Here is a 24,176-nt window from a genome sequence, read left to right as displayed (position 1 = left end):
CTAACAGGTAGCCAGCAGCCAGTGTGGGGATAAATAATGTTCACATATTGAAGCCATTTACTCTGCCCCGGCTTCTATTACTCACTCTCACTGCACAGGAGGAGCATATAAAAGTTTAATCATCCTCGGTCGCATGTGCACACACCACTACATTCTTTCTAATTGGTTTCTAATTGGTTTTGATCACCAACAGTGATAAAAACTCAACCAGAGCAGTTACATGTTTGGTTATTGTTTTATTATGAAGTATATTTTGTATTAGACAGACAGTTCCCTCTTGTTTATCAGAGAAGGATCATGTGTATGAACTACTGAGCAGATTTAAAAAATGCAAATGTCTGTATGTTAGTGGATCTGATATAAGCCTGTGTGGAAAGTCACAGACCAATGAGGAACCGATTAACTCTTGTGGAAAATTAAACAACTGAGCAGGCACTCCTTAACACATGCACAGAATAAGTCAGCTCACAATTTTATTTTTTATTTTATTTTTAAAGGGACAGATCACCCTCAAATCAAAATACATTTTCTCCCTCTTACCTGTAGCCCCTATTATGAACCTAGATTGTTTTGGTGTGAGCTGCAGAGTGTTGGAGATATCGGCCGTAGAGATGTCTTCTCTTGAAAATAATGGACCTAGATGGCACTCCGCTTGTGGTGCTCAAAGTGCCCAAAAAAATACATGTGAAAAATTGAAGACTGATGTCTGTTTCCATAAAGTATGGCCCATGTAGTCAAGATAATCCACAGACCTTGTTGTGAGCAGTTTCATATAGGAACTATTTTCTTTCTACTGAACTACACACTCCAGCTGAATCACTGCAAGATGGAAGTGACCACTTACGTTTACATCAAGCGCGGTCATCAGCACAAGCCTCTCGTCCATGAGTAGATGCACACTTCCCTCTGTGCAGTGATACAGTTGGTGTAGTTTGGTGTAGTTCACCAAAACAGTCTAGACTGACAAGTAGCACTACAGTAAGAGGAAAAATAACAATTTTTGATTTTGGGCTGAACTGTCCCTTTAAGTGCAGACTTATTTTTTATAAGAAACTCTTAACAGCAGCAGTATGATAAAGCTGTGGCGACAAATGAAATGTAATAAGATGCCAGTTGCATTTGACTCCAGTTAGGAACTGGTCCCAGAGCAACTGCCAGCTGCTAACGCCCACTCTCTTTCTGACCACGCTGCCACTTGCTGATTCGTTTATTTGGATCTTGACAGGAAAGCTCCCTGTGGAGAGCAAACAAAAGTAAAAAGCCAGATCATTTAACATGGGTGGATATTGTACAAAATAGAGACATCTATCATAAAACAAGCTTTAAAAAGTGACACTTTTATGACCATAACCTTGTTTGGGCAGTAATTTTGATCACATCAGCAGTGACCAAATTTAATAAACAGCAGTGCACATGAATCCCACAGTGCAAGTGTGTCAACCCTCTGTGAAATCATGACCTCTGACCTGCAAAACAAATAAACCTCTATTTCTGTCTCTTTCATACACACACATGCACAGTTTGCTCACACTGTGCAGCATGGTCACCTTGTACCGGTGACAAAAACACACACAGTCCAGCCAAATGTCACATAACTTATCATTTGTGTAAAAGCATGATTTCAGACTTGCTCTGCTGTTCGTGGTTAATTGTGTGATTTACCTTTCAGCATCATAATTGCAATACTTGCTTACTCAATTGATTTTGTTTAACAGGAGGCGGTGTTCATGGGCAACGGTGAGCAGTACATCTGGAAGCCTCCGGAGGAAGATGACATCATCACCTTGCACCCACCTCCACTCCGCGGAGACAGCGTACAGGGGCACCCATCACCCCCAACTGCAAAGGAGGTAGTATACATTCATGTTTGTGTGTTTGTGCGTGACTACAGGCAGACAGACAGGCCTCTGATTTGCGACTGCTGTGTTTACCGATCGGGGCGCCCATTTGATTCGGCGCGCCGTCATAACACCGCTGCCCTGTGACCCGCCTGTCATACGAGGTTTCTGCTTACAGCCAGAGGTTGTGTTACACAGATCCCGCATCCACAACCTCCCAGCCTGAACCTTGACCCCATTTTCCCAACCCCCCACCCATCTATCTGTCTCTGTCGCACAACTCACCAGACAGATCGGACATCAGCATCACCTGCTGACGATTAATAGAGATGTTTGCTAAAGGTTAGCTGTCATGCCTCATCGGCCCACACAGACAGACTGTGATCAGCCCTGACTGGGGTGCCAGCTACAAACTACCTTACACATGTGTATGTATAGATGTATGGTAAAGTCTGTGTGGATGTGAGAGGGGGAAGTCTGCACTCGCCAATCATGTCACATACCCCACCACATCTGCTTCCACATGCAGCAACTCCACCCCCACTTCTCCACTCTCAGTCCTGCTTTCATCGCTCTCGTCTGGGCACAGTACAACATACTGAAAGGTACAAGCAGTTGGGGAACTTTGGGCATGCATGGGGGTGCAGGGGGAAGTTAATCTGAGTAGATGGAGGTGTGTCCCCGAAATAGACCACTGTCTATTATTAGTCTGTGTTTGATTATCATGTTCATCAGCTCAGGGAAGTCATGTCCATGTTAATATGTTTGTTAGTATAAATTTGACTGAAGCTTATGATCAGTAAGTCAGAGAATGAATGTCCCAAGGATCTTATAAAAGATAATATGAGTGAGAAAAAAATGAATGGACACTTTAATTTATTCTGGGGGGCATGTAGGAGTTAAGTAAAGCAGCAGTTTTAATCTCTTGCTAAATTTCTTGTCTAAGCCAGTGTTGAGCCAAAGAGTTTTGATGCTGTGTGTGGAGATTAAGGGGTTAAGTCCCTGCTGTTTGGCTCATAAGTTAAACTCCTCCTCTGCAAATTAGACTGGTACACAGAGCAGCTGGCCTTGACTGCTCTCTGAATTCTCTTTCTCGTTTTCTGTCTTTCTTTTAAACTTTCTTTCCTGTTGCTTTTTTTCTTCTCTTCTGTTCCAAACTTTTTCTCTCCCTTAGTTGCAGTGTTTTTCCATTTGTGAGTTTGTTGTTGCCCTAACATGCCCATATACTTTGTATCCTCTGGAGTTTGTCAGTTGCAGCCGTCAAAAGGTGTTGAGTTTCCACTCCCACCTAAATCTCCTCCTCTCCTCTGGCGCCCTCTCCTTCTGCTCCACTCCCTTCGTGGCTATTAGGAGGCGCTGCCCTCCCCAGCCAATCACGTTGCACTAAGCATGTCTCACCAGATGAATATCGACTGCTAGCAGACCGTTTGGAAACGTGTGCTATATTTGCTATTCATAAAGTTGATCACACACAGATGCATCAGTCATGCATACCGTTGTGTTTCCACGGATAAGCAGTGTATGCTGAAATTAAATGTGACTCCTTGTAGCGTCGGTGTGAGCGGAGAGCTAAAGCAGTATCAGAGGAGACATAACAGAAAAAGGAGCGCAGGCAGAGGGGAGGAGAAAAGAAAAACACACAATGCACAGGCTTCCTCAACAGCTGCAGCCCAGTTTTGAAATCCCCATCATCTTGTGACTTCCTTCCTCTGCTGCACAGAGCTGCAAATTCAGTGTGCACAAATGCACACACACACACACACACACACACACACTGCACATTGTGTGCACACACTTGTAGCATACGCCAGGGTCTTTGTTTATCCAAAAAGGTCACACAAGAGATTTGTGGGGGCAGGGCAGGGTATGTGTGTCACTTGAGGACTCTCAGAGAGACAGAGAAGGAGAGAGAGAGGTATTCACAGTTAAAGCGACCGTGGTTTGCTCTTGAATTTTGCACTTTAACCAACTTATCTAGTGTTATATTTTCTCTTATGTAAGACATATAATATAAAAGTACCGTGAAAGTGAAGGCAAGGTGAGCACACACACACACACAGAAAGAGTCTTGGCCATTGTGTCGATGCTCTCAGGTTTCAGCTTTTTTGGGAGTGGAACAAAAACAAGGCTAATCTGTGAGTGTGTGGGAGAGAGTTTGCATAGCCAGTGTTTCTCAGGGCCACTGGAGCAGAGCTGCTGGTCTGGGTGTGAACATGGAAGGTAAACATTACCATGTCCCACAATCCTCTGCTCTTGTGCTCCCCTTGTGGAATTTTGACACAGAAATGCCAGAGGTCACAGCACTGGTTTATCCGAATTCCCCACAAGACCTCACGCATGCCTTTCAGTTGTGAGTCAAATCGTACATGCCTCACAGTACAGACATATAGTAAGCACACATGCAGGTGCAGTACGGCATGCATTTACCATCACATGCACACACTCGCAGTAAAGTCAGTCCCAAAAAACGTGCATGCACTTCATTCAAAGCAAATATAATAAGCAAAGTCCATCACTGAACACAAGTTTTTTTTGTTTTTTTAGCGAGTTGGCTGTCATCCAGATCTCTCACACCATACCCCGCTGTTCTGTTGCCAAAGCAGTTGTGGTGAAATTTTAACAGGTCCATCCACTGCACAGCTAACTCTGTCACTCTGCCTAGACCTCAGCAGACTGATAACACAGTTTACTCTGTCTTATCCTACCCTGTCAAAATAGGTCAGCTTACAGCACAGAGCAAGCTCTATCAACACACGCGCCAACTACTGCACACACACCCTCACAATCCATGCTCACACATTCATTTGCACACACCAAATTAGCGGCATTGTGTGCTTACTCTCATGTTCACATATTACACCCTAATGTATGGCATCCGTGCAGACAGAAATACATAGATACATATAGGAAGTCTGCATGTACTCATAGCTGAGTTGAGACTTAAAGGTGGGGAACATGTGATACTTTGAATGTTCATTTAAATCCCAGTACAGTACAGCATGTGCAGGCGATGTATCGGTTGTGGTTACAGACATTCACTTATAGAAACAAGTGCGTGAATGAAGCAGTCACCATCTATTTCAGGAGCTGCCACCCATAGACTGTAGGATAGAGTTGTACTGTAGTTCAGTGTCATTAACTGAGACCATACTCCTGTGTGTCTTCTCAGATTGCAGACACCTACTCCATCGTGTGTAAAAGCCAGAAGAAGAAACCTCCCATGGAAAACAACGGATCAAAGACCCTCCCACGCTCCTTTGGCGGAGAAAGAGGATCCCGGGGCCGAGGCCGAGGAGTTCAGGGCCAGGCGCGTTCCCAGGAGGAGCCCTGCTACGAGCCAGTAGGAGACAGGTCCTGGTCCTCGAGTGCAACGGCCGAGGCTGACCCCGCGTACGCTACCATCGACACCCACCGGAAACGGGAGCAGGCGGGAACCAATAACAGCACAGCTGGGGGTTCTGCCACTCTGAAGAGGAAGAAGCAGACGCCGCAGCAGCCGGCGGCACCAGCGGCACCTCAAAGCTCAGGACCCACCGCCCTGCCTGCTAGAGGCCTGCCTGGTGGGGAAAACTTCTATGAGACCATCAGCGATGTGAAACAAGGGGGCAACAGCTCCAGCACCACCACCATCTTCACCTTCAATGACGGGATGGAGATGTACGTCACCGGCCTGTAGCTGGCTGAAAGGGCCCAGAACCCACTGGTACAGAGTCATGAAAGGGACCCTCCTGTTCACCGGCCAACAGGTTGCTGTACATAGATACAAGGCCCTCTATAGACAAACAACACGAGGATCCATTTTGTGATGACATCAGGTACAAACAGGGTCTTAATCCAGGTTCAGACTTCCCTTGATTGGTCTGTACTTCAGAACCAGCCTAAGCCTAGTCCAGCCCAAATATGGACCAAATATGTTTCAACAAAAAAAAAAAAAACAAGGATAAGAAACTGGAATATACATCTTCAACCTACTGTGTCACTGACCATACTCACCTGTTTGTGCATCATTTTCCATAATATCTTTATTTTTATATGAACACACACTCTTAAAAGAGTACGCAGTGTAACTCAATGTCCTGAGAAGAGCACACTTTAATATATATTAAAAAAAATAATGTGCATGCATCGTGCAAACACACACCTGAAAATAGACAGTAGTAGCAAGGAATAGGTATATTGGGAGTATGAGGCACACTGTTAGCTATTGTCACCCATGCACACACACACACACACACACACACACACACACACATAAACATATGCCTCATCTAGGGGGGGACTTATGTAATATAAGCAGATGGATGTCACAGAGATTTGCGGTGCTTAGCTCTCCCTGAGCAAACATCTCAAACAGGTTCTCTATGCGCACTGGCCTGTTGCCTGGCAGACAGGATTGTGGTGCTTTGTTCAAACACAGGCCTATCATTTGTAGGCCTGCTTAAACAAAAAACAAAGGCTATATTCCTGATTTCACAAATTACCATCAGTGTGCCCTAAACTTATCATTAGCACTTATCAATAACAGCCATCCTAATAAGCTTTAAAAAGTGAGTTTTGCTCCAAAATGTAACCTCCAATCAATAATCCACGCTCAGATTTGACAAACAACTGCAGCCAGAGGCATGATGACACATCCCAACACTCTCCCACACAGATACACACATACTTGGCAGAGTCATGCGGGGTAAAGCGATCAGGTCAGGGGCATGGAGTGGGTTGTGCAAGAATTTCCCCAGAGTGATATGGGTGACAGATTTCACAATGCGGAACCGCTGTTTCACTGGGATAAATGAGAGAAGAATATTTTGAAAAATAAGGAAGCGAAAGAGTGTCCAAAATAATACAGGATGCTTCATCCTGAGCAGTTAATATGTCATATCCTTTGGGCACTGTAAACATTTGATTTAATGACCATTATAATTTGCACTGGACAACCGCAGGGGTGTTTGGCTTAATTGCGCATTAACTTGCTGTAAAGAGCATTTCCGAGCAAAGTTCTTATTCGCTCTCTGGTCTCGAGTCAAGGCCAGAGAGCTCCCCATAGCTCAGCAGACTTAAGTCTGGTGGTTGAAATAGCAACAGAGGGCTCGGACTCCAAGGAAAATAAAGAGCTGGGTATGAAGATTACCAGCAAGTGTCCTTTGGAAGGTTGCCCCTCGCCCTCTCCCCACCCTCGTCTCCAGACTCTGCACAGAGTTCTGCTCCATAATAAACAATGTCTTTCCCATGTAGCTTTGGGGAACATTAAAAAAGAGAGAGCAGAGTAAAAAAAGCAAAACATTAGAGGCTTAATAAATGGGCATAAAGATAAGAGGCGAGGAGGGATACAAACTGCTTACAGAGATGAAGATGCATTAGAATGATCTTACTGTGAGACACCCATGCAAAGCGAAGACGGGTTCAGAAGGGTCAGAGGCATACGTTTATAAATGCTACTGTGTCAGAAAGTATGTAAAAACAAATGCACTCTGTATTTTAATGCACTGTTTATTTTTTCTTACCTACTGACAATACCATTGGTTGAATAGCTCATGCCACTGCCATGAAAACAGTACGTTTATGTTGTTGGTGCAATTTTTTCCTGCTTGATGAAAAAAGTGCATGCTTTGATATATGGAGATGAAAACAAATATTGTGGTACTTAATTGGTCTCTTGTTCGTTAATCCTTTATGTTGTACTTCTTCTTTTTTTTGCCATGTGATGCAAAGCAGCGTTCAGTTATTTTCCAAAGCAGCAACTTGGAGGAGGAAGGGAGAGAAATGAAAAAGATAGAGAGGAGCCACTGGGAGTTTAGAGCAGAGCGTTGTTTATCCTCCGCTCTGGGGGAGCAAGGATAGAGGTGAAGAGGGAGAAGAAGAGCAGCTAGTATAAGGCTTGGATGGGGATCACTGCAAATGGACACGGACCCAAAGGACCCTCCCCCCTCTCCCCTCTGATACGTGTTTGCGTGCATGCACACACTCACACACACACCATCAGACACACACTGCAGTATTAAGCCATGTGTGTTTCCAGTTTAGGGGATGAAGCACATTTTGCTTGCATACACTCCCTCCCCCAGCTGTGTTCATCCTCCAATAACCGTCACAGACCTCTCTTTTCTCTGCTTCACCTCTCTCCCTTCACTTTGCAGGGGAGGGGCCTTTGATGTCCAGCTCTGAGGGACTCAGGGAGTGATACGAGGGGAGGAGAGGGTCGAAGCGGGGGGGTCAGTGGGTCAGGCCAACCCCAGTCTGAAATCAACAATGCACCAACGGCTCAACTACTGTCTGATATGAGAAATGGCCAACAGCTGAGACGCTTAACTAGCTCTACCGAGGCCTCCGTTAGACAATGCTGGCTGGAAATCGCTATCACACTTGATCCTTTTTCTCTGGCTGTCACTTTATGTGTCACATTTTCTTTATCCTGAGAGAAAGCACTGATCTGATATATTTCGTCGAGCACTGTCAGCAGCACACGCTGATCGAGACAGATGTTCATTGCACAAACAAATACAGTATGATGATGTAAATGTGTAAAATACTCTGTTGCTGTTCTGATGTTGTTCCAATGTAACATACAGTATACAGTATATTTGTTGAAAAAAAAAAACAAGATGGTTATCACAGACACATTGTACTTTGTGGATGCAAAATGTTTCATGCTCTCCATGCAGATACAGATGCTGTTTGTTAATTGTCTTCAGATATAATTATGGGCCAATACTGCTGTGACAGCTGTAGCCAATGTTGTATGTTCTTAAAGCACAGGGTTTAGTTTAAAAATAATGAATATAATAAAATATAGTGTGACAGTGCAGATATGCAAAAGATTGTAATGTTTTATATTAACCTTCATAAAATATTAAAGTGAGTTTTTACTTTTCTAATAAAGTGGCACATTATAACGTGTGTTTGTCTTTCGCCTGTGAGTCTTATTGCTGTACACAGGATATCAAACCAGGCAGTGCTACAGTGTCGGTTGTTACGGCTCTGTAGCAGCCTCGCAGTAATAACCGAAGCTTGCAATAAATGCAGCTTGTGTTTGTGTAAAATTAAGCAATAAACCAGAAGTGTCTGAGCTCTGCAGACATCATAGAGCAGATTAGATAAAGAGGCATTCAGGTGCCTCCAGCTGGAATACAAAGAGGAGTGTTATTAGTAATAACTGTTCTTTGATAACGTCTGTGAGCCACACATTTTCACCAGGCACCAGATATTACTTGATGTAGTGAAATCAAATATTCTGCAGTCTGACTATGCCTGTCAGTGTATGTTATGCACATGAAGTGGACACAGGAACACTGGAAATACAGATATATTACAAATATTACCTTTATTAAGCAATGCAGAAGCACATTATAATGCAGCCAGGTCAATGTCACAAACAGACCTCAATATTATCTTACATTTAAATCAAGCACATCTCATAAAACTGAACGTTGCTTCATAAACCTTAATATTTACTGCAGGGCTGTTGCATTAATTTGAACAGGGTTCATGCAACCGTGTCCAGACACTATTATATTACATCTGGATTGCTGCAACTAAAGGATATGGATAGCTTGCCGACAAAAAAGGGGGTTTATAACTTTTGGGGGAGGATATAGTCTGATTAAATGTGTTAATTTCATCGATTTTAATACGCTAGAGAAGTGTTGTTCATGTGAGTGAAACGTGATCCGTTAAATCGCCATCTGACTATTAAAAAAGCATAAATGCGCAGTTTGTTTCTGAGGCCTACAGGCTGTTTTTCCACCGCTCCCCCTCGCTTGCCTCGCACACCCGGCTGTTCGTCGTCTACAGACACCGGCCGGTAAACTGAAGGCCACGCCCCCTCCTCTCCTCCACCCACATTACTCGGATTAGAAAAAAACGTGATTGACACGGTCAAACCAGCCAATCAGACGCCTCCTCGCGGTGGACGCGTGCCAAAGTGTAATGTTTATGTACGCTGCGGACCAATGGGAGCGAGGCAGAGGGGGCGTGGCATTCGTTTGGAGAAAAGAGGCAAAACAATCTTTTTTATCCTCCTGACCGGGCGGCTCTTTGGATATCCTGGGTAGTGGTGGTGGCAAACTTTACATGTAGGCTAGAATAGAAGTTAAAGACACAGATAGTACCTATCGACACGCGACAATCCTGGTTAAATGTATCTAACTCCAGCAATTTGCACTAAAATCTATAGAAAGCTGGTTTTCTTTCTTTAGTCTCCCCCTCGCCCTGCCTGAGTATGGATTCCAGATACATGTTGGAGCAGTCGTCGGTTGGGACAAGGGTCGGTGGTGCGGATTTTAACTGCCGAGGAGGCCACTCGGTGCTCCGCGACACCCGGGTGGAGAAAAACGGTCCCGTGCCGGTGTACTCCAACGGGCCCGTCTTCTACAAATATGTAATGGACGCCGGCTCGGTGTCGGAGGTTAAAGGCGAGCGAACGTCTCCTAAAGGGAACGGACTATCTCCGGGTGCTCGAATATTGCACGACGTGGAAAAAGTAAGTGTCGTTTATTGGTTTTAAAAAGTGTGCACGCGACTCCATTAGCCGGTGAAGTCAACTGTACACCCAAGTTACAGCACAGCTAATATGGAGCGTGTAACGTTATGTCATTAGGCGGTGTAACGTTAAGTTTGACAGCTCTCACGCGCCGCTGCTTCGTTTTAACGGTTAGAAATACGCGACCGTGAAGCACACACGAGACTACTACTTTATATTGTGTTGTATTGTGTGTTGAGCACCGCCTTCACAACTCTTAGCCCACTTTTTTTTTTTTTTAAGTGACAGAAATTTCACCAACTGCTGTCAACGCTCGCTCCTAAGTAGGCCAATTACGTCGTATCAAAAACCGCTTTAAATGGCGGCTCATTCTGTGTGCAAAGTTTACAGAAACGGGGGGCAGGGACTTCAAACTACTAGCCTAGCCAAACCCCCTTCCCCATAACTGTAGGGTGGAGCTACAGCCTGGGCTTCCTGGCTGCACAGCTCGGCCCGGCTCCTCCAACACTACCCAACTAGTAATGACACTTTCTGGAGGAGACATGCGATATGTTTGCAGTAATTTGTTTGCATGCTGTTGTAACTTGAATTGCATGTTTGTTTTTGCATTGCATCATGTGGCCCGTGTGTGCAACTGTGTGTGCTTTGCAGGGTCAGTAATTTAATCATGTCATTTGTTAATAATTGACCCCGCAGCATCAGAAGTGCACAGGTGGCGAATTGCCACACCCGCTTGTGATATGGATCAGATAGCAGTTTATTCAAATAAGTTTGGTGAATTGCTGTCTGTTTATTTTAACAAGGAGGTTGAAGGTTTTGGGGATGAACATTTTAAGATATTTATTTAGCCTATACATAGATATACAAAAGCTGATCAGTCAGTTAGTCAAATGATAGTTATGATGGTTAATTTAAAAATCTAGCTGTAAGACAAGGAGAATTTCTTAACATTTTACTGACTCAGAGATTTGTGATTACATATTAAGTAATCATTAGTTGCAACACTCATTTTATCATGATGATGTTTCTCATTTAAGACACTTTTCTATTTAAATTGGGATATAAAACAGCTTTTAATACAAAGCAAGTCATTCAATCACACTCACACAGTTTCTATTCATTGCTCAAGCATTTACAGCATTGCTTGAGTAGGTGTGGCCCGGTGTTAACGCCATGCTAATAAATTAATTTCAGGGTTTCTGTGATCAATCAAATTATAAATCTATGATTTAAAAACTGCAAGAAAGTCATGTAAAGCCATTTAATTTTACTAGTGAAAGTGTTGATGCTCTTTCTGTCACATATTATTCAACACTTCTGATGTAGACATGCTGATTATTGCCTTCAGTATGATAGATTGACCTTTGTGTTTCTCATTTTCTAGACTGGCCTTGGGGACCAAAAAGACACTGGCTCCTCTGGGATCTTGAAGAGGGCCAGTCCGACTCACTGCCCAGGCATAAACGGGCAGTCGCCAGGCGGCTTCATGCACTTGGACATCAGGAACCCAGGGAAACAGGCAGAGCTGGCCAACAACTTCAGGGCAGCACAAGGGCGGAACGTACCACCGACAGAGAGACAACCCCTCTCCTCGTCTCACATCCCCGTCCCCAGAAACAGGTAGAGACCTGTTACACACGACCCCCTCTTGTATCTTCATATTTAGGTTTATTAATAGTGCTGTAAAGTAAAAGAGACACCACTTCTGAGCAATACAGTCATATGATGTGAGTAAAGAGTTGGCCTGGCATCTAAACATGTGTTTTTGACAGATATAAAATCAACCCCATAGGATTCTGGCACATAAACTATCAGACCTAATTTTGTGTGCATGGCTCTTGTTTCTATTCATCCCAGTCCAGGGCAGGGTTCTTTGTACATGGATAACCGAGTTGTCCAGATTAGAGTGTTGTTGATTTGACACAAATCAGTTTTATTTGATTTTTTGAAGCTGGTTTAATTTACTTATTGACAGTGAGCAGGATCATGACCAAGATGTTTTACTGAGAACCACGTACATGAAGTCATTTTCAAATACAAATGGCTCGCTTTCTTAGATTTAAAATCAAAATGTTGATTATGATTTTAGAAGACAACATGCAGGTTATTGAGAAGTCAACTTTCAAATCGGAGAGTTACCTACATAGACCTACTTATGTGATGAAATATTAACAAAATCAAGGTCTGCTCTGTACCCGACAAAGATAACCAACCCAAATGTAGTTTGAGATACTGTGAGCAATAAAACTTGAACAAAGCCTAAAGATTCAGACTGATAAAAGACCAGTGGAGCCAGAATCGCATTTTAAAATGTGGTAGTATTGTTGTTGCTGCTGTCACAAAGACAACAAGACAGCTTTTACTTTTCAGATTACTCACTGGGTGACATGCTTCCTTTGTGCTGTAAATTGAATCTTCATTTTCCCTGAAGATCGAACTTGTTGGCAGACAGAATTGCGTAGTACAAGCGAAGCTTATAGGAAACCAGTTATAACCAATCATATCATTTTTCTCTGACCATCATATTGTGCAGTAAACATTTAATAATACTTAAATTAAAAAAAAAACATGTCTATTTCCACTTTAATCTGACATTAAAATTTGTCATTTAACCATTAAAACATATTAAATTATCAAGTGTGGAACTCAATTTGCTGAAAAATGTTGCTCAGTTGTTTTTTAAGAGGTTTTAGTAAGGTAACAGTTTCATTGTAGGTTTATAATATTACTTAAAATTCTCTTGAATGCAGTGTCAGAAATTAGCAAGGGCCACGGGACATTTGGCCCGCAATTTATCCAAGAATGCCCCCAAAAGCCATGTTCCGGGGGCCAAAATTGCCCCCAAGTTTTTGAAACAACTATATGTATTTATATTTTTAACAGTATTACAATCTGACATTAAAGTATAATTTTATTTTCATTAAATTAATTTACCGTCAGGTCTACAACTCATTTTCCAGACATAATCAACGAGATTGCACTGATTACGTGAGAGTAATCTGACAGAGAAGGGGAGGGGGCTTTGCTGTACCATAAGTTTAAATTAACCATTTCTTGGGTGATCTGTGTCTACACAATGACAAATTAATGAAAAATTAAGGTAGAATGAATGTTAAATTTTAAATGAACTTACTTCCAGGATTGCATCTAAGGAATTTATAGTAATTTGGCCTTTTTAACAGTAAAAGTAACTGTAATGTGGTGAAACATTAGTACTGCTATCAGTAGATTAATGGTTAAATCATCATATTTAAACTGGTTGAATTATAGGAAATCTGAGTGATATTTTGCAACCATAACTTTATGTATTATTATTTATTTCATTTATAGTGGTTTCTACTGAAGAGTGAAGACACTATCTTAGTTGGTTTTGCTTTTCATGTGCTTATTGTTAGAACATAATTACGATTTTTTGATGGCCCCCAAACATTTTGAAAATGCCCCCATTTTTTAGACCGTGGGGGCCAAAATTGCCCCCAAAATATTTTGTTAATTTCATACCCTGCTTGAATGTCCATTGAGGAGAACTTCACCAATCATGCAGCAATGTCACTTTACCACATTCACACGTAATATCTAATGTAATAACTGCCTATAAACAGTAGAAAGATGGTGAAGCACAGTGTAGGACAAATAGACACACGTAACAATGCTGGTTCACACATAAAAATGAGACTTATGTCCATTAATCTATTGCCCCAGTGCATGCTGGGAAGGTTCCCACCACACCTACTGTGCACACACCAATCAAAAGATCAACTCTCTGCTCATTTTTCTTTTAATTTTGAAATAAGAGCACAGTGTTATTCATGATAACTTCATCAAGGATTAACAAATAAATCCTCAAACTGCTTTCAAAGCACCAAAAATTGGCCAGATGAGAATAAACAGGATTATTGTAGCCTGATAACAGCCTGTTAGCCTGAATTAGTTCAGCCGCATTTGAAGAGCAGGGCCCTGAAGCTAATTTGACACTGAATGTGTGGTGATAAAAATAATCGACATTAGAATTTTTATGTGCTTGACTCCAAACCTGTGTTCCTTAACAGAGTCTTGACTAAAAGTGGAATTCAGCCGCTGGCTACAACTGTACAGTGGTTTGGGCATGAATGGTGTGGGGGCGTACTGGTCAGCTGACCACATGTTTGGTGTTCCATCAAGAATAGTTTCGAAATGTGCCATAAGAGGGCCAGAGCTGGAGGTGAGCGCCAGAATTCCCCAATCACTTGAGGAGAGGAGAATATACAGGAAGAGTGGGGTAGTTAGAGTATGTTAGTGTAGTGTAATCAGTTAACTACATGCAGGAAAGTTTTTGCTAATCAGGTTTCAATGTCTTGCTCGACTGCTTCTAAGCCCAACACTATCCCTGTTGACCCTCTTTTGACAGGCCAGGTTAGCGACTGTATCAGTGTGATGTGCTCCCGATGTGTCAGACAGGAAGCTTTGTTGTGTGCGAGTGTTTTTTGTTTGATGTTTCATGTGCAGTGCAGTGACTTTTTGCTGCCATTGTTTGACATTATTTTCAAACACGGACACATGCACGTTTGTGCTCAGGACATTCGTTGACAGTCCTTAGGCAAACTTTCCTGCTCACACAGACTGTTTCGCACAGAAGAAGCAGAAAATTCATCCAGGGACAGGCCTAGTGCACTGATAAGTGATTATGTAACAGTAATAAGGAGTGGGAGAGACTGGAGGCGGTGCCTGAGCAGAGTTTCCGTCATTTTACACAGCTATTGGTTACTGTCTGTGTCAAGCTGCTGTCGGCCTGTCAGAGGGTGCTTACACATTAACAGAATGCCCTGCGGTGGTACAGTTAAGTCTAGAAACCGAGCAGCTCCTTGTTAACTCTGCATAGTAACATGATGACTTTTTTTCTGAACCTCTGTATAAACATTTTTAGAAATTGAAACTGATCAGAGTCCATCAACAAAACAGGTTTCAACTCCTGAGAGTTTGTTTGAGAGTAGGCGTGGCGTTTAGGAGTTTTGTGGGGTTTAAACACCACACTCCTTTCATCATCACGTGAACTTCACGTGCCGCTGGTCATGTATGACATAAAGGAGTGTCTCTGGGGAGCATGCAAGACTGAACATGCTTTTAAATCAGAGTTGTGCGTGTGTGTGTGTGTCCACCACAGACAGCATTGCTGCTCTTCTCACCTCTCGATCTAGGTCTTAACTAGACTTGAAACATGTCTTTTCTACAGCATGTTGATGGCTATCTCAGCACACTGCTACCACAATAACAAACTGAGTTGACACTCCGCAGCTGCTGAAAGAGGTTGCATAACATTATATAACTGTGTGGTGGTCATATTAGCCAGGCCTCTTTTGTTGACCTTTCAGATTAACTCCCTGTCTTTACCCTGCTCAAATTGGCTTTTGTTTTGCAGCTGGTGACAAGAGGCTCCCCTCTCTTTGCCATTATTCACATTTTAGTTTAAACTAATTTAGCATTGAGTCTATTTTTGGGAATTGACTATGGTTGCTTACATTATCATCCCCGCTCTGCCTGTTACCCAGATGTATGTGCATGTGGTTTTCATCATACATTTATAAGAGGAGCTTGAAAATGGACTGTAGTTGCCATGCAAACCCACTAACAGTTATTAGGTGCAAGCAGCGATTGCACCAAGTTGCATTGTTGCAACACACTCACACACTTTTGGACTGCAGTGCAAGGCTCCTACTTTTCTCCAAGTAATGGTCACAGTGGCAAGGTTGTGTTTGACATCCCAGTATGTGTGTGCACATCTGTGTGCGTGGGTGTGACCCATTGTGCGTTTGCTGCAAACTGTGCCCTACTTTGGCTAATGTCAACACAACCATTTATTCTCCTTTGCTCCCTACCAGTTTGGGTAATACCACCATTGTGTTACAGGATAAAATATGTTTAATGAGACATTAGCGATAAAGCTGTTGCTCATCTCTGTGTGTTTTACATGCACCACTGTATCAGTTATGTATTGTTTCTCACATACAGCACAGTGCTTTCACACCTCGACTTGTCGGTTTGCAAATTCTGCAAAGTAGGTCACTATCCTTTAGACAAGCCTGGGCAAAGATCTGTGCAGGAAGAAAGAGGAGGAACCAATATATGAACTCACAACAAAACTACTGTATTTTTAAAGGGCCAGTTCACCCAAAAATCAAAAATACATATTTTTCCTCTTCCCTATTGTAGTATTCATTGATCTAGATTGTTTTGGTGTGACTTGCCGAGTGTTGGAGATATACGTTTTAGAGATATCTGTCTTCTTTTGATTATAATGGAGCTAGATGGCATTCAGCTTGTGGTGCTCAAAGCATAAAAAAATACATTTGAATAAACTCAACAGCAATGTCTCTTTCCAGAAATCATGCCCTGGTTACTCAAGACAATCCGCAGACCGCGTTGTGAGCAGTTTCACATAGGAACTATTTTCTTTCTACCGAGCTACATCTGGTAACTGTATCACCACACGGAAAGAAGCATGCATCTACTCACAGACAAAAGGCCTGTGACAGCACAAGATGTGAACACTAATAGCGGCTTCCTCGGCTGGGCTGTAGCATTAGCTAGCTCTGTGGTACTACGTAAGCTATCAATAGGTGCACACTTCCCTCTGTGTGGTGGGTGTAGTAATGTAGTAAGAAAATAGTTCCTAAATGAAACTGTTCCCAGCCACCCAGTGATTGAGTTGTGATTTCTGGAAAAATACATTGTCGTTGAGTTTTTCAAATGTATTCTTTTTTTTTCTTTTTTTTTTTCTGCTTTTTCAGCAACACAAGTCAAGTGCCATCTAGTTCTATAAAATTCAAAAGAAGGCAGACATCTCTACTGCCGATATCTCCAACGTTTGGCAACGCACACCGAAACAATCTAGAGTGATAAACAGCACAGAACTGTCCTTTTTAAGCTCTCCCAACCTCTTGCCCATTTCGCCTCTGTGTGTGTGTCTCTTTTCCTTGCTCTGTCTCTGATTAAGTCTCTCTTTCACTCACACCCTAAAGCAGAGCTTGTTCTACCTGTCAATACTCATCAGTGTGGGATCGAGCGCACTGATAACGGAACAAAGGCAAGCTTGAATTAACAAAAAAAAAAGAGGTCTGACGAAATGAAGAGGGGAGGGGGCATTTTGTTTTGATTTGAAAAGCTTTTCTTTCTTATCTGTCCTTGGTCAGGTACACTGTCACCACAGTGAGCTAACATGAATAGAAAACACTGAGTCCGCATAAACAAGACACCAGAGCAACCAACTGCAGTGAGGTGGGTCGGTGATGGGGTGGGGTGGGGTGGGGTGGCTCTGTTTTTAACATAATTACTGCCCAGCCTTTGAGTCAGTTTGCTAAGAGTCACCAGGATGGTTTAGGCGAGGCCGGCAGGCAGGCTGGAGCAGAGTCCACCACCTCTCCACCCCCATCCGATCACCCCACCACCAATCCTCTTCTCCCAAAGGAGACATTACAGCCGGTTGTTGAAGGTCAAAGTTAGAGGAACGGCCACCCACCCCCACTCCAGTCTGGGATGTCTAACCCACTTCCAGACTGCTGACATGGCATCTCGAGTGGAGCAGTCCACTTCTTCTCAGGTGCTTGTTTTCCTCTATATCTCCATATAAAACATATTTGCCTAGAACATGTGATAAGCATGTCAGCATCATCATTAGTTGCAAAATTTGAGCTGAATTGGATAGAGTATTATCATCTTTTCCTCCTCTTCCTTTTTCTTGCTTCCAGACCACAAGAGGTTAAAGCTCTTGCACTGACACAGCCAGAGGTGAAAGGTCATCCTCAATGAATGGAGTCATGTGATAGGGGAGGGTCAGACCAGGACGCGAGCAGGCATCTGGCACGTCCGCTAGGTCAGCCTCAGGATCTGGGTTATGTGCTACATAGACACTTTGCAACCACAGAAGATTGTAGCAGGCAGCTAATCATCTAACACTGCAGCTTTAACTGTCTCCTGACTCAGAGGTGGACAGAGGAGTGAGGATCTGGTTTCAAAGCAAAAAAATGTTTTTATTTAATCTGCGTTTTCAGAGTGCAGCTCTGCGGCTGGCTCTGAATCAATCACTCTTTAACACTAATGAGGGCCTCTGGAAGAAGCTCCGGCTAATGGGTGAAATATGTGCTGTGTGTGTACGTGTACAACGCGCAAATGAGACATTAATCATCTGCTGTTATGCAGTGAAGAAGAGAGGCAAAATCAATTTCATAAGTAGGAGGCTTGAAGGAATGTTTTCTGCAAACAGTCTGCTGTGTTGCAAATGTAACGTCACGTAGATGAGGTTAGAAACGGCTCCAAAAAATTATGCGGCAATTATATGTTACTAATGTTGTTAATAGTGTGTATGTAGGTTGTATCCTGTACATTTGTCCTCAGGCGGGTTGCCTTAGGGACACGGAGAGAGAGAAAAAAAACACTTATCAAGAGGGAAGGAAACTCTTGTTGCACAGCTCTGGCACCGCTGCAGTAAAATGCTTTATCGCTTGCTCACCCACACTAATAGACACTTACATAAGGCCTCCTGTTCTGCCTCAGTAGCATTTAGAGATGCCACAGTCAACTGTCTTTCCTCTCTTTTCAATCAATCTTTCTGTCCTTATGCCCCACTTCTCATACCAGCCGGCAGCTGCTCCGTGACTTTCCCGTCTGTCCACCAGCCCGCCTTTCTCATCTTTCAGCATATAACCTCCCACAATGTCTCTTGATATTCATATAACTATTATCACTCCCTTGGTATCACTCCCTCTCTGTCTTGGAGTTATTTGCATGCTCATAAAAGACCATTACAGTGAAGTTAGAGTTTACTTTGCTGGTGTCTCAGTAGTGAAGTTGAGCTCCAGCATGGTTCGTGGTTAAGAGGTTTTTGCTTGGGATGTTGCAACTTTTTCTGCCTTACAAAATGCACCTGACCTACTTTTGTTTATGTGTATTATCTGTTCCATACATCCCGTTTTCCGTTTGTCTTAGCCTTTTGCCCTCTGCCCTTCTGTCTGAACGACGACCGGCTTAATCCTTCTGAAATCCAGAGGAGATGAAGCCCCCTGAACAATGCCGAGTCTCTCTCCGCCAGGAAAGATTATTCCATACTCTTATAAAAAAAAAGTAACGTCAGTTCTAATCTGTCTGTCTGACATGTGTTTGTTTTTCCTTCAGCGAGTATGCGATAGTGTTTAATTTTCACAACTTTTCACTGACTGCATCCATTCATAAGGTAGGAAAAATGATAGCATGCTCATCACTGGAATGTTCACAATTTTCTACTGGCGTGGAAATGGCAGCTCTGCAGACATTACACCCACAAGCCAAGGGTTGATTTTTGTTAGAAATATTTCTTCACTGTTTCACAAGTTCGAAGCTACATTTTTTGATTTCGTCAATGTGATTATGCATTTAAACTGTGCGTAAAATTTAACTTTTCACCTGTTACAATACTTCTCACTGTGACAGATTAATCGGCACAATACAGTAGGAAAATTGTCTGAATGTACTGCGTAACGCTTCAGTGAATTTACAAATGTCTTCCAAAACCAGATCCTTGATGGCTGAGAGTAAGGCTCTTTAAGTCCAAAGTAACTGTTTTCAAAATGTTCTGTAAGCCTGTAGTTTCATGGGTTTTGCTCTCTCCTGCTCTCAATCACTGCACTTATAAATATCCTCACATACAAACACACACACACACACACACAGACACAGTGTCTTGCGCAACTCTATCATAAGTCATCCCAGTCTGCTGATGACAAGCAGTGAAATTCAGTCCAGACTGCAAACAGAGAAGTCTGAGAAACGCCTTACACTTTGTACTGTGCTGAGCTGAACGGCCACATCTATTTTAATGTCTACGTTTTTTAATTAGTGCTCAGCGTGTAGTTAAATATCCTTCCCCTTCTTTTTATCTGGTAGAAAACATATTTTAGTCTTCTTCCGCTGCAGGAGAAATCAGGCTGCTTTCTCCCCATGAATATTTAGCCATTGTTAAGTTTTATGTGGTTTGTATGTTTATAATTTTCAAACATGGCAACAAGCTGTGTGCCTCTCTCCTTCACCATCTCTTCTTCTCTGCCTGTTGCTGTATCGTGTACCCATGAAACCTTAAAGCCCCTTTCCCACTGGACAGAACACCCACTAACATCTGGCTTTTGTATTTAATGGGAATGGTTACAATCGGGATTCACTCCGGGGACAAATGCAGTAGTCATGGGGATTCGTCAGCTCCGGTTCTGATTGGCTTTGACCAGCATTGATGAAAATTAAACACACGGGTGGATGCACCAATTTCAGCCCAGTCACCACAAAATACAGTCCATTGTCGTCCAAGCAGCTCTTGAACAATTTTAAAAACTTAGGAATGAGAGAAATAGCTGCTTTTTACTGTTTACTAACTTTGTGTCTTCTGGCCTGTTTTGACGTTGAACGTAAAACACCTGGAAAAAAACAGAAAGACAAGCTCGTCTGTCAGATCAGTGCACATGGCTCTTGTTTACTGGCAGTGGGAAACTAGTCTATTGCCTATTCTTAACAGGTTTTCCCACATTTTTAAAACCCTCATACACGTGCTAATTTTGGTGGAAAAGGGGTCTAAGGCTACTTTCACCTTACTATGGCAGTATGTAGGGAACATGGGATATACAGTGCTCGCTGAGGTTTCCGATTCCATCCTAAGGAACGTCAGATGTCCGTGATCTCACTTGTAATTAAAGGATTATTGACAGCCCTGTCTTTTAGTTTAGTTGTGGAAGAGAGCGGTGCTGAACTCCTGCCTTTTTCAATTGATTTTGTGTTGACACAGTTAAGAAATGTGAGCATTGACTTTTTCAAAACGCCTGATCCTGCAAGGGATTGGGTAAATCAAAGTGTGAATAAAAAGCCCAAAGCACTGCATAGATTTAGCACTCGCTAAACAGCTAGCACCCTCTATAATACATTTCAAAGATCCAGCTTGAATAAACAATTTTAAATAGCATTGCCACACCCAGGCTGCTAGAACCAGTGGGCCCTCATAAGCCCTGAGAAACCCCCTACGCTCTGTGTGTGTCCTCGTATGTGTAGACATGCACGTCCTTAACAATAGAGCTGTGTGGGCTGGGATAATCACTTATCCTCGTGCCCTCTAACGAAGGGCAAGACAATCAATCAAGCAGCTCTACAAGTGACAGCACAGATTTGTGTGTTTTCCTTTTTTTAATCCTATTTCTCTCTCACCTACATACACACAATACACACACACACACACACACACACACACTGTTAGTCTGTACTCGTGGTGAGGTAGTCAGGTTTCATTTAACACAGACCTGCTAATAACGCTGTCCTCCTCTCACCTCCTGGATATTGCGTCATGCATCCACATACTGGCTGTGCCCTGCTGAGTCAGCCGGCACTATTTACACATACATCGTCTATAATTATCTATATGCACAAACCCACACACTCACAATTACATACTCTAGGTGACTCTTTATGTGCGTGGCTCATGCCTGATATGTGTGAGCACACTGTGTGGAGTAATACAGAGGAGGAGAGGGGAGGGGGAAGAGATTGACAGCCTCTTTCTTTATGTACACAGTGTTTGTTTTTTCATCCATTAGCGCGGGTTCTGTGGTCTCCTCCCTGTAGCTATAAACTTGTTTATAAAGATAAAGATTGATTTTTCGGTCAGCCTCACCAGTCTTGTTGTTTTGTGTGGTATCCACCGGTCCATAAAAAGAATGAGGAGAAAAGTTGAAACAGTCAAAATTAAGACCTGTTGAGATTTTTTATTTGCACTGCTTTCCTAGACGAGGGGACCTATTATGCTTTTCCATATTTTGTGTCTTATATATATATAGTGTCACAATGAAGGATGTTCATATTAAACTTGGAATAAGTTTCAAATAATGAGGTAAACTTATGTAGAAGCAATCCCTGTGAGCAAAAACTTCAAGCTTCAGACTGTTCTGAATACTCTGTTTCCCACTGTTTCTTTCTATTCTGACTACAGTATGATGTCGTAGTGTGCCAGATTTCTTCACGTGGGCGTCTCCTTCAGGCGTCAGACTGCAAGTGTTTGCATTACGTAGCCTACACTGCTAAATAAAGCTACATGCTAAAGTCAGAGAAACACATATAGTTAGCTCAGGATGTAGTAAATTTGTCCCTGAACATGTCTGGTTGTGTTTACAAGGTTGTATATGTGATTTTTCATGGTAGAAAGAGCTTATACTTGTCACTTAAGTATTGGTCTGACAGAGCCCTCTCAGACAGAGGGTGAATACAGGTGTTACAGCACAGTCAGTATGAGAAAATAAAGTGTGTTTTTTTTACCATTAAAGCATGTAAACATGTTCTAGTTTTAAAAAAAAACAGTGTAAACTTGAAAATGAGCATAAAGGTCCTCTTTAAGAATAATAAAGAAGAGATCACAAATGAAACAAATTAACTTTCTAATTTCTACTATCACAAACTAAGTTGAATAAGAATTGGGGCAGCATCATTTACTTTGGTTTAAAATTGGTCTAATAAAAATATTAAAAGTCTTTAGTGTGTATGACTGTGAAATAGTGTTTAAAGGTGTTTTAAGGCAACTTAAGAGAGGTTTTTTCAGCAGTCTCTTTAAACAAGAGCAAAAACACACCCCTTGGACTCCTCTGACTGCTGCCAAGATTCTTGAGATGGAGATTTCCGGCCAGGGGAGAGGCAAAAGTATCCCCGCTTAATCTTAGTGGCGGTGGCTACTAGCACCAGCATGCCCCTGCACAAAGCATTGAGTGTATGAGGCTGTCCAGTCAGGTGTGGAGCAGAGCCCCGATCACTGCCCAAATAGCCCCAGAAACTCTTGTAGCTGTTCCAGAGCATGGGAACTGGTAGTTCTCACTTGTCTTTGATCGGCTGTACTTTCACCCACACTTGGTTTTCATCCAAAGATGGAAAGTTTTTTTTTTTCTTCTTCTTTTTTTTGTTTTTTTTTGGCATTGGTCTGGTCCCTTTGAGTCGGGCATGTTTCAGGTGTGTCCTGTTGGTGATTTATGGAGAGGGCAAGGCTGATCTCCAGTCTCTTGTCTCACCAACTTTTGCTTACCCTCGCTCCTGTCCGATCTGCCCAAATCCGGTTAAGACCAAGAATCAACACCATGCTCTCGATATATACACTAGCTGGTGTTTACGCTGCGTTTTGTTCACCATAATTACACCATGAGGAAAGGATGGAAGAGCAAGGGAGGAGAGACACAGGGGAAAAGAAAGAGAAAGAGAGAAAGGGAGTGAGTAGGCAACTTAAAGGATAATACCAGTAAACTTAAAATCATCTCCTTCAAAGTATTACGCTGACGTTAAGATATCAGAGCTCGCTGTCCTACTTTTGGAGAAATCCTTTTGCTGTCCATTGCACAGACTTGGAAATGGTAGTCCATCATAAAAAAAGATGTGTTTTTATATTTACTTAACACTAATGTCTTTATTTCAGTTCATCACTTTATTCTCTGCCTGCTGTCAGCCATGTGACATCAACAAGAAGAAATCCCTCATAAACATGTTGCCCTACACACTTAATCGTTACTTCCTTGTCTTTTTATTTGTGGTCTTATTTTGGGTCTACAGCGGCCACTTTGTCTTGGGTTTAACAAGGTAGAATTCTTTTTGTCTTTTGTATTTTTCTATAAAAAGTAGCCAGTAAAAGTCCTATAAACATATGGCATGTGTTGTACAGTTGCAGGAAATGTAAACAAGATGCTGGTGATAGTAAATGGCCCATAACGGAGTGACAACAACACTGTCCTTAAAAGCTGTCAGATTAAGCTGGAGAAAAATGAGAGGTTTAACAGGGAAAAGTACGGGCACCTCTGAACCTCACACGAGTATAAGGGGGAGCAGGGGGTGTTACACATTTTAGTGGCATG

At 42.5% G+C, this 24,176-nt stretch overlaps 2 protein-coding genes across 4 annotated transcripts in view; both read left to right on the top strand.

Moving 5' to 3' along the window:
• The window catches only part of LOC126403193 (WAS/WASL-interacting protein family member 1), a 50,807-nt gene extending 42,075 nt beyond the window's left edge, over positions 1-8,732 (top strand). For both annotated transcript variants that reach the window (XM_050065711.1, XM_050065710.1), the window contains exons 8-9: positions 1,716-1,850; positions 5,008-8,732. In XM_050065711.1, the coding sequence (XP_049921668.1) occupies positions 1,716-1,850; positions 5,008-5,514 (642 nt within the window). In that variant the 3' untranslated portion in view covers positions 5,515-8,732. The remainder of the gene's footprint in view (positions 1-1,715; positions 1,851-5,007) is intronic.
• A 1,111-nt stretch (positions 8,733-9,843) lies between these two features.
• slc2a4rg (SLC2A4 regulator) overlaps positions 9,844-24,176 on the top strand; it is a 51,388-nt gene continuing 37,055 nt past the window's right edge. The window contains exons 1-2 of one of the 2 annotated variants that reach the window (XM_050065713.1): positions 9,844-10,314; positions 11,699-11,934. In XM_050065713.1, coding sequence (XP_049921670.1) covers positions 10,054-10,314; positions 11,699-11,934 — 497 coding nt within the window. In that variant the 5' untranslated portion in view covers positions 9,844-10,053. The remainder of the gene's footprint in view (positions 10,315-11,698; positions 11,935-24,176) is intronic. The other variant, XM_050065714.1, reaches the window with a different exon arrangement.

Source organism: Epinephelus moara, chromosome 16 (assembly GCF_006386435.1).
Source record: "Epinephelus moara isolate mb chromosome 16, YSFRI_EMoa_1.0, whole genome shotgun sequence".
NCBI lineage: Eukaryota > Metazoa > Chordata > Actinopteri > Perciformes > Serranidae > Epinephelus > Epinephelus moara.
This window is presented reverse-complemented; position numbering and strand designations above follow the sequence as displayed.